Consider the following 14,701-nt stretch of genomic DNA (forward strand, 5'->3'; position numbering starts at 1 on the left):
TTCGGCCCCTAACATGTGACATCGCTATAGCGGTATTTTCACCATTGTCATCTGCGATTTCGACAAATTAGAGCTTAACCTTACAGCAAACAAGCTGTACTTAACTTCTCGTTGAGATGATTACGGATTTAAGAAAAAAAACAAATAATTTTTCATTTTTTTATTTCACATAAATAACACATACACACACGGACGTCCCCATTCATTCGATCTCACAAAATATACAATACTAACTAGTAAGTGATATAAATAATAGGTATTCATACCATTCGTATATCACACAGAATTATTTTTACATCAGTCGTTAATTATCGAGAAACTGGCGGATTCATTGTTTCAACACAAATGCATTTAGTTGTGCCAATAACTGAAATTTAACTCAAAAAGTGACTACTGGACGGGATCAATATCTCCTGGATACATTTAATCTTTGTTTGCCTACTTATTAACTTCTAAAATAAGTTAAATAAATAAATAATTTAAATAAATTAATAGAACACTATGCTTGACGCGCTCTTAACCGATGGGATAAGTTTTGAGCACATTCCAATCATTAAGGCACCAATGTAGATTACCATTGTGTACTTAATTTCATTTATGTTTTAAACGAAATTCAGTACGCCGATAGCGTCAATTTTGACTAATCTACTGCTCACTGCAATATTATGTCTCTAATCACTGGAATCAATTGGATGTTTCTGTTGTTTCCAATTAGTTCGGATCTTGATAACATTAAATCGTTTATCACTGCTGCGTTGTTACTCTGCGTACGATTTGGCGGCGCGGAGAGGGTTAGACCTCGTTGCACTGGAGGTACATTTGGCGGCAGTCCACTCCCGCGCGGCCGCGGCGACCGGCCTCCGAGAACTCCTCGAATGAACCACCTGATTGTCTTTCCAAGACGAAACTGGCAGCGTATCTGTGAAAAAGAAATAAAGATTGAAATGGGTTTACGCTGAAACGCTGACTGGGATTATAAAATTCAAAGTGAGCAAGGCCAAAAGTGAGCTTAAAACGTTGCAAAAATCTCGTTGAAAAGATCAAGGACAGAAAAATAGAGCCATCAAAGTATTTCAGGAAAGTAAACTACCAGAAGATAGAAAATGGAGTAGGTATACTTACGTTCCAAGTTGACAGAACACGCTCTTGGGTCCGATATCGGAGGAGCACTCGTTGTTGGCATCGCAAACGTATTTCTGGAGGCACTTGTCGTCAGTCGTGCCGAAGGATCGCACGTAGGTCTTCAGCATGGCGATACCTGCCAAAGCGGCGTCACTGACAGAGTCCTTGCGACCCATGGACCGGGCGGTCAGAGATCTATGGGAGAACGAGGTCTTCAGGGCATCCAGAAGATTCATTACGATGTTGATGAACTGAAAAAACAAACAGAAGTTTTAAACGTGAACTTATCACTGACAAAACTGAAAAGAAAACAAGATGTTTTTATTGCAATGAAGAATCAGTTAGACTTAGAAGAATGTTACCTGTTGATACAGTTAAATGCATTTATGTATTGACTCATTATAAGGAGAAGGAAGGGTAGGTGGCGTACCTCTCCAGCCTGCTTTGCCATGGAGGCGACTTGGTCGGGGTCTTTTGCACCGAGCATCGTCGACAGTACCGCAGCCAATATACCCTGAAGCAAGCGAGAAGCGACACCATATCCATAACCGAATTTTACTATTTACATTCCATAAGACAGGAGTACCTCAAGAAATAAATGGATCTCGACAAGGAAGACTACCGTGAGGTATTCCGGTCGTAAGAATTTATTATTTTTGTCAATTAGGTTTCTATCAACTACCATACGGGGTTTAAAAGTACCTACAGGTGAGGGTCAACTTGCAAGGTGCTTTACACTATCGAAGTGACTGAAACTAAAATTATCTACATTATTGGATGTTAGTAAATCAGTATGGATAAATAAAATATTAATTGCAAAGTAAGAATAATTTATATTTATACAATAAAATCTCTCAACAACTCCTGTTTGAGTGCATTGGTCTTGATAGTCTTGTCATCGTTCATAACATGCTGAGAGGAGAAGGTAACGACGTGTAAGTGTACCTGCATGGGGGAAGAGCCATTGTCGACCTTGTCGATACCATCGCTTGAGGCGCCTCCGCTGAGGAAGGCGGTAAGGATCTTAAGGCCCATGGCAAAGAGGTTAGCCCAGGGGGACGGCGCAACCGAGTCGGTGTCGATGTTGTCACTCTTGTTGGGGCCCGTGCCGCCGGGGTTGAAGATCATTTGCATTATCATGCCTGGAAGAAGAAAATAGGAAATTATGAGAAATCCGAATTTTGGCGCCCAACATGGTGTTTTGGCCTCGAACTCGAACTTTGGAACTTTTACGACAAACAAAAATAAGAGAATCTCAAGGTTTTTAAAGAAGTCTAAATACAAACTTACCAAGCATGTTAGACCAAGAGAAGCCTCCGTCTGATATGGAGTTGGTCTGGATGTCGTCGAGGTCGTCTAGCGCGACCTTCTTCAGCGCGTTGGGTTTCTCCGCGTACTTGCGTTCCTGGGCAACCTCGTGCTCCTGGACTTGGTACGAGTTGCTATAGTACTGTGGGTTTTGTGTCCGGACATTGCTGGTTGCCTGGAAACACGAGATTTTCAATTAAACATCAAGAAACCGATTGAATTATCAGATTACTCTGGCTAAAAATCTTTTTGTCTTAATTTTTTAATTTCATTAAAAGTAACGTCCATTAATCCTACACCTCTTTTTCTTTAAAGCAATGTCAACAAAAACAATCTTAACAAACTGAAGATTTTGTGTTCAAATCTTTACCTTAATAAGTTAAATAAAATATAGAATACGGTAAGTATAAGAACAGTACTTGAAAACTTTAGTTACCTGTGATATTAATGGAACTTGTCGCGGGTACGCGATCGTCTGGAGTATCGTCGATGAGCAGATTAGGGCTAATAGCGCCCAACTTGCCGTCTGCGGATGCATCCTGCAACAACCGAATCGGTAAGTAACCTCTAAAAAGCACACGAAGGAGTCGTGATTTTGATTACATAACATAATGAGCCATGTGCATCCATTATAAAATCGTATTTACTTAAACTAAACGAACTTTCTTTTAATTTAATTGTGCTCTCGCGCACTGGGCGTCGATTAGAAAGTGTTCTGATGAGTGATTCGCGCAAATTGATTGCCTGCGTTTAGAGCAGTCGTGAAAGTGGCCCCTTGAGTCGCTCGTCTTGCATTTTTACGAGGCACAGCGACTAATTAGAGGACGTATGTCACTAACGTATGTAATTGCCGTAGTTATTACGTGTGAGTGTTTACAACAAGGTGTAAGTTCTGTTATTAACATGTACTCGCAGAGCCAAGGCCTGCCTATCCGGTGTGCAAGTGTGCTAGCGGTGTGTCCGACAACTCTCGAATGCAGGTGACCCGGTCTTTCTAACTGTAGTTCGGATGTCACCTCCACCTGTTTAATAAGGCGCTAGTTACATAAATTGACGTAAATTGACCGTTAGTCACGATCACGAATAGCCGTGGACGACTTTCTTCGACCCTTTAAAATGGAACTTAAATTAGGAATGCATGTGCGTTTTGTTGTTAATTTATGAAGATGTTGCATCATGTTTAAGTTGGATGACTGCTAAGAAAGTAAACGCCGTGCAATTTCTCGTCGGACACCATTTGCCATTGAGGTGTTGAGTGGCGCAGGCGCACCGGTCGTTAGCGATAGCGCGTCTGTCCAGATTCTTTCCGGAGAAATTTGTCGTCGCAAGGCGAGAACCGTCCTCGCTTATGTTTTATGTATGCTTTGTTGCTTAGCGTTTGCCTACTATATCCGACGCAGGCGTTTCATATAACGGCGTCTATATGGTTTTAGAAATACAATGCTGCATAAACATGTAACGCAGTAACTTTGAACGTACCTACTTAATATTAAGCGGTGAAAGCGGGAAGTAATTTTGCAAATGTATTGTAGAACTTTATGGCAAAATAAATTTAAGCATTGAAAAAGGCATTTGACACCATGCCACGTTTTTATAGATAGACCTTATTGATTTGGTTAATACTCATAGTTAGGTATTTAACGTGATTAATTTTCTAGACGCATCTTCTTAAGGGCTTGTTGTTGCCGTTAACAGGGTGAAGTGGCATCGACCCCATGACCCAGTGACCTTGAGACGCGCGGGCGCATGCAATTGAACTTCGCGGTGCAACGAGAAACTAACCTCACTTTCGATTTACACGGATCTTGGTGTCACCGGCCCACTTTATAGTACCACTTTATTATTTTCTTCTGTTGCTACATTATTTTTGCAAAGATTGTCTCTGTCTGACTGACTAACTATTAATGAGCGATTAGTTGTTTGTCGTTAAAAAGTGAAAACGTTTACTTCTAATTGAATAACAAAATTTTTGGTTGATAGAAAAAACACTGAAGATGACGAATTGTTTATACATTTGATCAGTCGCAAGTCGTTTTTGTAGTGGCGAGTATAATTATATTGTCTAGTAACGCAGAACGACGCAAGGCAACATGGCGGCGGAGAAAGCAGGCGGTCGCGTGCGCCCGCGTCGCCGTGGAAGGTTAACGTTTTTCTAATTTCGGAGCGAGGACTCGGACCTGCTATTACGTTGTGATCAACCTGTCCCTGCTTTCATCGGAAATTCACCGTGGAAAAATGAGAATCGCAGATTTCTCCCGAGACAATTTTCTTCTAGCGACGAGGTTTTCTTAACTCGCGTATGTAACTGAAAGCGAATCGCGCTGTTATTTTGTCATCATTTGCGATTACGATTATTGATGTGAGAAATGCTTTGGGTTTACGTGGGTAATATGGTTTTGTTAAGTCGGCGGCTATGAAATTATGCCTTCTTTCTGCTGGTAGACTTTGAGTCTTCGTAAAATAGGAATTTCTTATCACACCGCAACATCCTTAACAAACTGGTATGCAATTTGAAATGGTCTTTTCCCCATTTTGTTTGCACCACCTGAAAACACCTCTACCTTTCTGAATGCTTCTGTGTCGATAGCTTTTTCTGCTATAACAAGATCACAGACGCATTTTTACTGGTTCTCGTAGCGATCGTCTATTTGATACGCTAGATTACACACCCCACGGATTGATGAGTCGCCACGTGGCAGCTTGTATCATATTGTCTAATTAACAATATTGCGATGGTTTGAGATGTTCCTAACAAGCGTTGAGAAAAATAAATTTCATTTCTCCGCGTCGGTTTGTTCCGCGTTTTTTCGGTTGTTTTTTCGCCCACCGGCGACCGGTCCAGCGCGCAGCCCGCTTTCTAAACCGCCGTGCGTGTTGGTACACGGATATGAGCGATTCATACTTATGCAGTCATGATATTCTTCGTACAGACGATTTATCTTTAGAAAACGATATCTAGTGATTCATATTGAAATTGGAACAATGTGTCGAGAAGCCACTAGCAAAATAACCGATTAGCATCAATTTTATCTTTCTGATGATCCATTTTTTTGAACACAGTTACACAGCACCAAATAATAAATATGAATTTCATATTAAGTGGAAGATGACCAGCCAGCAGCCTAATTAGGGGAGACGGTCCTAAAATGATTTCCATAATCGAAGTGGCGTTTCTATAAAGAATGCATGTCATATCCGTAGTGAACTGGTGACTTCGCGTGCATTTATTCAAAGTTTCAAAATTAAGGTGCTACTCGATCATCTAAACAAAATTCCTTCAAATCTATTGTAAATACAATACTAATATACGAGTTAAAGATGTTTGTAAGCAAATAGCTCTACTAGGTACTTAGACGATGAGAGCTTGTGAACTAGATCAAAGTAGTTTCCGAGGAAATAGCCATGATTTAATTACACGGTTTTATTTTCTGAGTTTATGGTAAAACCGTAACGAAAAACTATAATTATGATAGAACTAGAGCATGTTCAAATACAACTCGTGCCATTTAAGTAGATATTGATAAAACAGAAAATGTCTATAACTGAGCCCCGATTACGGTAACTTTTATTAACGTCTACAATCCAGACGCGTTTCTGATTCTGCGATACGATTGGTCAAAACAGCTGACGCACGCTGTTGAACGACCAATCGTATCGCAGAATCGAGAAGCGTGTCTGGATTGTTGACGTTAAAAGTTACCGTAATCGGGGCTCAGTTCCCAGATTAGATACTCAAGTCGTTAGTAATTTCAACTGGTAATCATAAAATTCAATTCGCGGCTCTACCTATCAATAACGCTATCGGATGCGTGCGCGCAGCTTCACCGTTACGCGTCCGAAGTGGACCGATCACAGTCGTCCGCGTAAACTATTAACGCAAACTATACACCTTATTGCAATGCCTGAAGAACTGAATCTTTGCGTGCTATATATAACACTATTTCTTTGCTGATAAGTATACGGTACGTTTGATGCATTTGCAGGTGCCCACGTTAGCAGCATTAAACTATGCACCGCAACCATTGTTCTAATGTCAAACGATCAAGTTAACCGCGCTCTATATATGGTGCTTTTAAGGTTTCACCTCGAGAAGAAATCGAGTCATTTGACGGCAATTTTATGCCATGTATTGTTTAAATGATGTGTGATTTTATAATGGTTTTTATTAAAATTGGTCTCGGTCTCTGTGGCCATGACGAATTCATTCGCTGAGCCTTTTAAACATAAGACAAGCTGCAACATGCACACAACCTGAATGCTAAATAACGTGAAAATATGTATGACGCCCCGCCTTTTAACAATTTTGCAAATTGTAATTACATCACTGTGAGAGTTGTTGAATAAACTATTACGCCGGTTTACGTAAAGCTATGCAAGTTCATTGGCTGAAGCTTAATGTTGACGTAGGTCTTGTTCAGTTGGAATTAATGTCGCAGCTAATCTATTCTGTGGTCGAACTTTGAATTGTGCTTCAAGCGGCTTACTAAGTGTTTTCAGGCTCCTGCTCGAAGTTGGCTTCTGCCTTGGCTTCTTTTTTTTCTCCTCCGATTTGTATCTCTCCCATATCAATCGTCCGAATATGAGTTCTTCTTCGTCACTTTCTCGCCGACTAATGACTCTACATTCCTCCGGTATAAAAGACCGAGGCGCGTAATGAACGCCCGCAGGTCGTAATTTATTTGTAAATAATTTTGGACAGCTTAACAGCTTTGAATATTTTATTGAATGGGATTCTGCTTACGAAAGTTCGTCTTGATAGGTAATAGGAATAAGAATAAGAAAAACTTTATTTGACACAAAAAAGGAAAAAAATAAAAAACAGAACAAAGGGACTTAAAACTATACACGCATATTTTTGTGCCAAAAAGGCGCCCGCTCAGCATTAATCGAGCCACGCGTGCATGCACGCGTGCCCCGACGCTGGTTTTCAGCGGGCGCCTCTCCAACCAACATTATAAATAAAAAAAAAAAAAATAACATTAAAAACAAAACAAAACAAAAACAGAACATTGACAAACACTAAGCATTGACAAAGAGGGCGCCACTAGTACTATTTAGCATAATGGAATAACGATCATTACTTTGATAAATGCACAATAAAAATATTATTTGCAAATCAATAAGAAAATCAAGAATGACGTTTACCGCTACAAAATTATTTCGATCCACATTCCGACTAGCTATAAATTTATCAAAAAATCAGTTTTATAGGAATTAATTAATTATCGAATCGAGTCACACGACATCACTCGATTACTTTGCGATTGCAGTACGATGATACGATTAATTACGTTTCGACAATCACTAAAATTCGCTAAAATGACAGTAATGACGTTTAAACTTCATACAAATTTTTTCACATACTGCATCTATCAATATCTGTGACAATAAGCTATTTTTAAAAATAAAATAAAAAAAAAGAACAAAACTCTAATCTGTGCATTGAAGACCGCGTGCTGCCACGCAATAAAAACGTGATTTCATCTTTGGAGTTGGATTTCACCATTTTGATTCCTGATTTTGATTGAAAAAAGTGATTTAGTATAGCCACACATCACAAAGGTCAAGCCAGAGAACAATAAAGTAAAGCAGGCCCAAGACGACGCGGCGACGCTAAACGGAGTGCTTGGCGTTTTGATTCCCACCCATTGCCTTGGTTTTTTGGCATGAAGTGCAAGTAACTTGGTGAGAAAGTTATCCATTTACTGTTTAGTTCGATACATTATACAATGTAATGTTAAATGGATACTAATTGGTAATATTGTTGTTGTTACTATATTTTTTTAACTAATCGAGAGGTGTAATTGCTTTGTTCGATTCCGTTTGTCACAATTATTATCGGCCCTACGCTACGATCATCCATCTGCTGTCCTTTTACTCTCCTCAATGCACACAATCACTCTTTCTACGTGGTTAGCTTGGAACTCCACTTAAGACATACAAGGATGATATATCTTATCTTGCAATTTTGTTCTGGACATCAATCACTTGATGCCTTGGTGTGAGCGTGGCCTAAAGATTTGGTTACCCAACGTGACAAGCCTCTCCCCAACTTTCACTTGGTTTTCGGACACGCGAGCGTCGGCCGGTGACATTCGCCTTCGTGGTCTGTTGCGACCGTTTCCGATCGTAAAAACGTGTGAATGGTAAGTAGGTGCGATTCTTTTGAATGTTTGTACCTGCTAGATCTTATAACAGGTTGATATGTAACACGTTCTGTAACTTGGAAGAATATGGGATGATGATGAGCTTCTGTATAGAAGAGGTAAAAAAATAGTTTTAGATTAGCATCTGGCGCGTGTCTTTTTTATGTTTTCTAGTCTCGTTATAAACTCTTCTTTAGTTATGAGAAGTAGGTACCTATCTAATGAGCAAAACCACGATGAGAATCACTTACTGATTGATATTAAATTTAACATTCTTTCTTTCTTTTCTTTTTCAGCCAAATGACGTCCACTGCTGGACAAAGACAAATTTAACATAACTAAATTTAATTTAATGTTTATTACCCGCTCGTCGACTTGTCTTTCGTAGATCTGATAATGATTTATTAATTGAAATTTTATGATGTTCACGTTCAAACGATTAATGGTTAATATGTGATATTTATATTATCACTTCGCGGAGAGAGCAAAATAGAGTCATAAGTTGTCGAAGCGCTTGATTTCTGGATCATTGGCCGTTGCAACGATAACTTAGAAGGCTGTAATTATTTTTTGACGTTTATTGCAGTATTAAAATGCTTTCCCGCGTTAAAAATGTTTGAACAACGTATTACGTCGTTCCTCAGAGACGTCGCGCCGGCGCGCTAGAAACCACTCGCACGCAAGACCATTGACCATTCCACAGCTTTCCCGCCACTTTCGTCGCCGTTTCCAGACTTTTAATTACCGAACCTGTCTCGTCGTCATAACTTGAGCTACTGGAATAAATAAAAAGCCAACTCGTTTCTTGTTGGGTTAAGAAGGCGCTAAGTTAAGATCGCCATTGCTCGCCAAAGTGAAACGGCGGCCGCGTTTGGAGATACTGTTGTTTTCCTCTTATCCACTTTACAATATAGATTGGCATTTTAACTTCAGCAGATTAGCTATTAAAACTGAAACTACATTTCGATCAAAAGTTGTTAGTGATTAATTATTTTAGTGTCGAAATGATCAGTCAGCTTTATCTATACTTATAATAAATCTGTAGAGAGGTCAATTCTGTACATGGAATATATTTTCAAAATAACTATCAGGGGGTGATTAGTGATCGATACTGATGCCAAAAATGCAATCAGTAAAATTTTTGTCTGTCTGTCTGTCTGTCTGTCTGTATGTTCCTTATAGAAACAAAAACTGCTCGACGGATTTTAACGAAACTTGGTACAATTATTCTTCATACTCCTGGGCAGGTTATAGAATACTTAGGAATTCCCACGGGAACGGGAATTAGCGGGAAAATCCTTTTGTATGAAAAATCTAAACCGCTTAAGTAAGACGCTGTAAATTTTGCATGCAGGTACCTTAGTAAACTTAAAGCTTAGTTACAACAGGATATTGCAAAATTCCCACGGGAACGGGAGTTATCGAGAAAAAACACTTGTATGAAAAATCTAAACCGCTTAAGTTATACGCTTGAAATTTGGCATGCAGGTACCTTAGTAAGCTTAAAGCTTAGTTACAACAGGATATTGCAAAATTCCCACGGGAACGGGAGTTAGTGGGAAAAAACATTTGTATGAAAAAATCTAAACGGCGTAAGATAGATGAAGGGGGGGTAAAACGAGATCCACGCGTACGAAGTCGCGGGCGGCCCCTAGTGAAGTATTAAAGTTAATAAATATAACGAGTCACATTTCTCTAAATCGTTTTTAATTTATCTTGGAGTGCAGTTAGCAACAAATGTCATGAATGATGTTTGTATGGTCTGGAATCTTGATGCAATATTGATTTACCACGTTTCACATCTTTACGGTCTTCCTTCACATGATTTGTTACGTTACATCGTTTTCACGCTGAGTTTAAACCCCATCTTTCATATATCTGAAGATGCAGGTTACCCATTATACGGTCTGTGACACGTGGTTGAATGGAGTCTCGAGATCAAATCAATGGAGATCAATGCACTGATATGTAAGAACGTGCTTTCTAATCCGCGATCAGATAACTTTATCGAAGTCAGGTTACAGCAGGTGTGACTTTGAGATTATATTAATTCTCATTCATTTTTCGCGGCTTTTCTCGGTTGGTACAGAAAATGCCTTCTTAATACTAACAAATACGGATTTCAGTGTCTTATCTCACTTGCAAATCGAGAATCGCACATTGTTCACCTACATTGCTAAGCGAATCTACATGAACTGATTGAAACGCTTCTAACTGTCCATGAATGCAGACCAAGCCAGATATTATTCAAGGAATGTTTTTAGGTCTAACTAAAACAAATTCAAATTCTTTATTAGTATGTAGGTAGGCCCTTTTCAGGGCACTTATACAGCGAGACAATTATTGAGGTTGTTTTCGAGTAAACCTTAAATCAAATGCTTGAAAACTAAATCAAAAGAAGGTAGCGACGAGCAATCTGGACCGAAACATTGAAACCGGATTCGGTGAATGAGGAGGGCTAACAGGTCACTCAACCACGGGAGCTGGGATCATGAATTTATAATTATGTGAAAGTAAAACTGATTTTGGTAGGTAAATTATGACTTCAAAACCGATGCCTACATAATTATGGACTATTGTTTAAGTATACGTTATTACAACAGCAAGGACTGAATTTATGTAAAGGATGTCTACAGATCTTTCGCCCTATCTAATTATCTGAAAATGAATTAATAGACCTACCTAATGCAATTAGGATCATGTATTTGGACGTAGTCGTCTCACTTTGATACGCTTGGCTGGGTTAGGATGGGTTATAATTTGAACTGGATGAACAAGATGTTTTAATTGACCGTAAATTTTTTAACCAAATTACACTTATGAGCTCTTTAATACCCTGTTTCACAGGATATCTTTTGAATATTCATATTCACTTCGTAATGCTACAGAAGAAGAATAAGAACGAATACTGGCTAAAATAAAGTGATGTCAAATGCAAAAGTGGGTGATGAATCATTTCTGTGACAGACCAAAATCTGCGATGAATAGTAACTTAAATCATCCGTTCTCATGGAAATTAAGATGTTTATCAATATTAATTTACTCGGTCTCGGTTTGATTCCCCGAAGCCTTTTCACGGACTGAGAGGCGAACTCGACCGACGCGCTCCATTTGCAGATCGGAACAATTAACTAGAGCCGCAGTTTGCGGCCGATTACAGTTACACCGGGCGGCGTGTTTACTCGTGATCCCAACTAATATTATAAATGCGAAAGTAACTCTGTCTGTCTGTCTGTCTGTTACGCTTTCCCGCTTAAACCTCGCAACCGATTTTGATGAAATTTGGCATAGAGATAGTTTGAGTCCCGGGAAAGAACATAGGATAGTTTTTATCCCGGTTTTTTAAACAGGGACGCGCGCGATAAAGTTTTTCTGTGACAGACAAAATTCCACGCGGGCGAAGCCGCGGGCGGAAAGCTAGTTTAAAATAATTAGTTATTATAAGGGTTCATTAAATATATCTAATTGCATTTATAATAGTAAACATGTTTTTTTCACTTGAACAATCATTGCTCGAGGTGGGGTGAATTCACGAAGAGATGGTAGAGCGCGATAAGCGAGAGGTAGCAAGTTAAGTCTTGCGTTTTGTTTTATAAAGTTTGTAGATATTTAAACATGCCAACATTTTCTCGTCGTTGAGAAGCGGATTCATTGAAAATTTTCACAGATTTTCCGTCATCTTGAATCCTAGACTTAAATAAGTAGAGTGTTCGTATTGGGGATTTGTGTGATAACTTACAACTGTTACCTACTTCGTTTATTTTTCAAACTGATTATTAAACTTACAAAAGTTTACCACTTTTTACAAACTACACATTTCCTAAATTTATTATATCTTCTTCTCTGAAAAACTAAGTCTGATCCTTCTCTTGAATACAATTCATTCATCAATGTACACCTAAAACTATTCTAATATATTTCGATGGCAGTTTATTTCTTGACGCTACCGATGCAGATGGTCCTGTATCGCAGACCAGCTTCATACCCGTCGAACACTGGCTCTAATTATTTTAACGATTTAAGGTGCTGACTTTATCGTCCAAAAGTCCAATAAGATTAAACCGTTTCAACACTGAGAGCCATTTCTCTCACTCTTATCACCGCTTTGAGAAGCGCGGTATATGTAAAGCTGCTCCAGCATCGATATGAGAATTTAAATTACCTAAGCCCTTCTTCTTGTCGTGTCGACAACAAACCTACACAGCGTCAGCAAAAGTCCGCCACAAGAATGGCGTTGTCAGTAGCCTAACCTAAGCCATGCTCTTACGTGACTATAAACATAAAATAATAACTGCTAAATACAGGGAAATTTTAAGTTTCAGATTAAAAAGAGATTAACAACATCGCGTTAAAACATTATACAACAGTTCGTAGCCGTGCCTAATTCAGGGTCCAGTACAACGAATACTTCACTTTAGAAAGTGAAGGTTCATATTTACATGACTGAAGCGACGCAAATTATACCTTTTCTTTAGTCCATCGCAGAAGCTATTCATTGAACCGTATTGTAACCGCAGCAAGAGTGAAAATTGGTATTTTTACGTTTGTAGTAAAAGAAAATTAGTCATTCAGAAAAGTTTTTGAGTTACGTACGTGACTTTTGTTTTGAATTTGCACAATGCTTTGTTGGGATTGTGTAATGTGTAAAATTTTTAATTGCGAAGCAGTTAGACACGAGTTTAAAAGTCTTCTTAAGTTTTAATGGGCATTGTCGGGTAATTTGTTAAATAATTTGCACAGGTGTTACTGAACTTCCGAAAAGAAGCACATTTTCATTAGAATGCTGAAAAAAATATTAATCTTAACACAAAAATAGCAACTTGTCAATTCTTCATAGCTAAGGGTCAACGTGGAACTTAACCTCTAAAATTTGCTGTTGAAAATTTCACTGACGATAAATATTTTATGCCAATCACATTATTTTCACACAATATTCTATTCTTCGTATTAAAATATTTTTTGTGATTTTTCGGTTTCAAAGCGTTAAATCCAAAAACAATATTTTACTTGCTTTGGTGGTAAATAATATGTTGTTTTTTTTTTATATGGTAATAAAAAGGAAAATCTAACAGCCACAAAAACTTTTAATTCGAAATTGAAATTCATTCAATAATGTTTCACACATAAAATTCACAAAAAATGTTGAAGTTGGTTAAAAAGTAAAAAAGGAAAATGCACTGAAACAAAATTTTCTTGCGCCACATTTTCTCACTTTTCTTCGAATTAGTTTTATTTCAACTGTCCATTTCAACTCCAGCTTTCGAAAAGCTATTTTAAAAATTTAAACACTCCACCACTGCTTTGAAAAATCACCACATTTTTTTAATAAAAAAAAAATCAACACATTTTTACCACCAAAAATCACTAGCACGTTATCACACAAAATGTCCTTTATCCTTTGACCTCGCACGCACTTATCCTAAAACTCACCTTTATCTGCTTGCAATATCACTATCTCACAACACTTGAGCTCACGGTGAAAGTGCGTGGTGCTTGTCTGAGCGTGCGACTTGCAATGGATTTTATGCCTTGAACTTCACTTATATATATGGTGACCTAGTTACGGCGGCTAACTGTGCGTCCGCGCGCCCGCGCATCCCGTTGTCCCGACCAAGGACGCCTGGGAGGACGCGGGTTCAATGCTCCTTGAGGACAAATAGACGGGAGAAGCTTGGAAAATAGCTTAGAATTAGGTTGATCCGAAAATTTTAGCTGCTCTATCAGTAAAATGGATTTAATTATTTAAAATAATCCAAATTACGTATCTAATGTGGATATTATACTCGTATTTTAGTGCAAGACTTCTATTAGTGTTAATCAACAGATAATTATCAATATTATGTGCCTTAATAACTATTAACTTCAACTAATAAGTTCCTTTAATTACATGTTTATTGTTTTAAATCAGGTGTTTCTAATTGAACTCTATATCATTAGATTTGTAAATAAAAATACCTACATCTTAAGATTCCAGATATAACCTGATTCCAGAACAACAATCTTAAGTTTGACCCTATTTCTAGATTCAGGTTTAAAAACAACAATTGACTCATTAACCAACCATGTAGAGATAAACGTATGTACTACAAATGTCTTCGATAAAGCGATTGACACCTCCATTTATT

General features: G+C 38.3%; 1 protein-coding gene across 2 annotated transcripts; it reads right to left on the minus strand.

The window, feature by feature from the left end:
• Nucleotides 1-145: 145 nt before the first annotated feature.
• On the minus strand, nt 146-14,112 carry LOC114366726 (uncharacterized). 2 transcript variants are annotated; one of them, XM_028323686.1, is made up of 7 exons: nt 14,007-14,112; nt 2,867-2,969; nt 2,413-2,605; nt 2,068-2,264; nt 1,553-1,636; nt 1,123-1,373; nt 146-919 (listed from the first exon to the last, which is right to left on the minus strand). In XM_028323686.1, exons 2-7 carry the CDS (start codon nt 2,966-2,968, stop codon nt 793-795), a joined length of 954 nt encoding a protein of 317 aa, XP_028179487.1. In that variant the 5' UTR covers nt 2,969; nt 14,007-14,112; the 3' UTR covers nt 146-792. The 2 variants fall into 2 exon arrangements, with proteins under 2 accessions (XP_028179487.1, XP_028179496.1); XM_028323695.1 differs by lacking the exon at nt 1,553-1,636.
• Between the last annotated feature and the right edge of the window lie 589 nt (nt 14,113-14,701).

This window comes from Ostrinia furnacalis, unplaced genomic scaffold (genome assembly GCF_004193835.3).
Source record: "Ostrinia furnacalis isolate ACB-3 unplaced genomic scaffold, ASM419383v2 OfSCF0069, whole genome shotgun sequence".
NCBI lineage: Eukaryota > Metazoa > Arthropoda > Insecta > Lepidoptera > Crambidae > Ostrinia > Ostrinia furnacalis.

Excerpts from the sequence above, each read along its gene's own strand:
- LOC114366726 (XM_028323686.1), bottom strand. The coding sequence starts at position 2,968 with ATGCATCCGCAGACGGCAAGTTGGGCGCTATTAGCCCTAATCTGCTCA. Across the intron at positions 2,606-2,866 it reads AAGTTCCATTAATATCACAG|GCAACCAGCAATGTCCGGAC; the intron begins GTAACTAAAGTT and ends TCGTGTTTCCAG. Across the intron at positions 2,265-2,412 it reads CTCTTGGTCTAACATGCTTG|GCATGATAATGCAAATGATC; the intron begins GTAAGTTTGTAT and ends TTCTTCTTCCAG.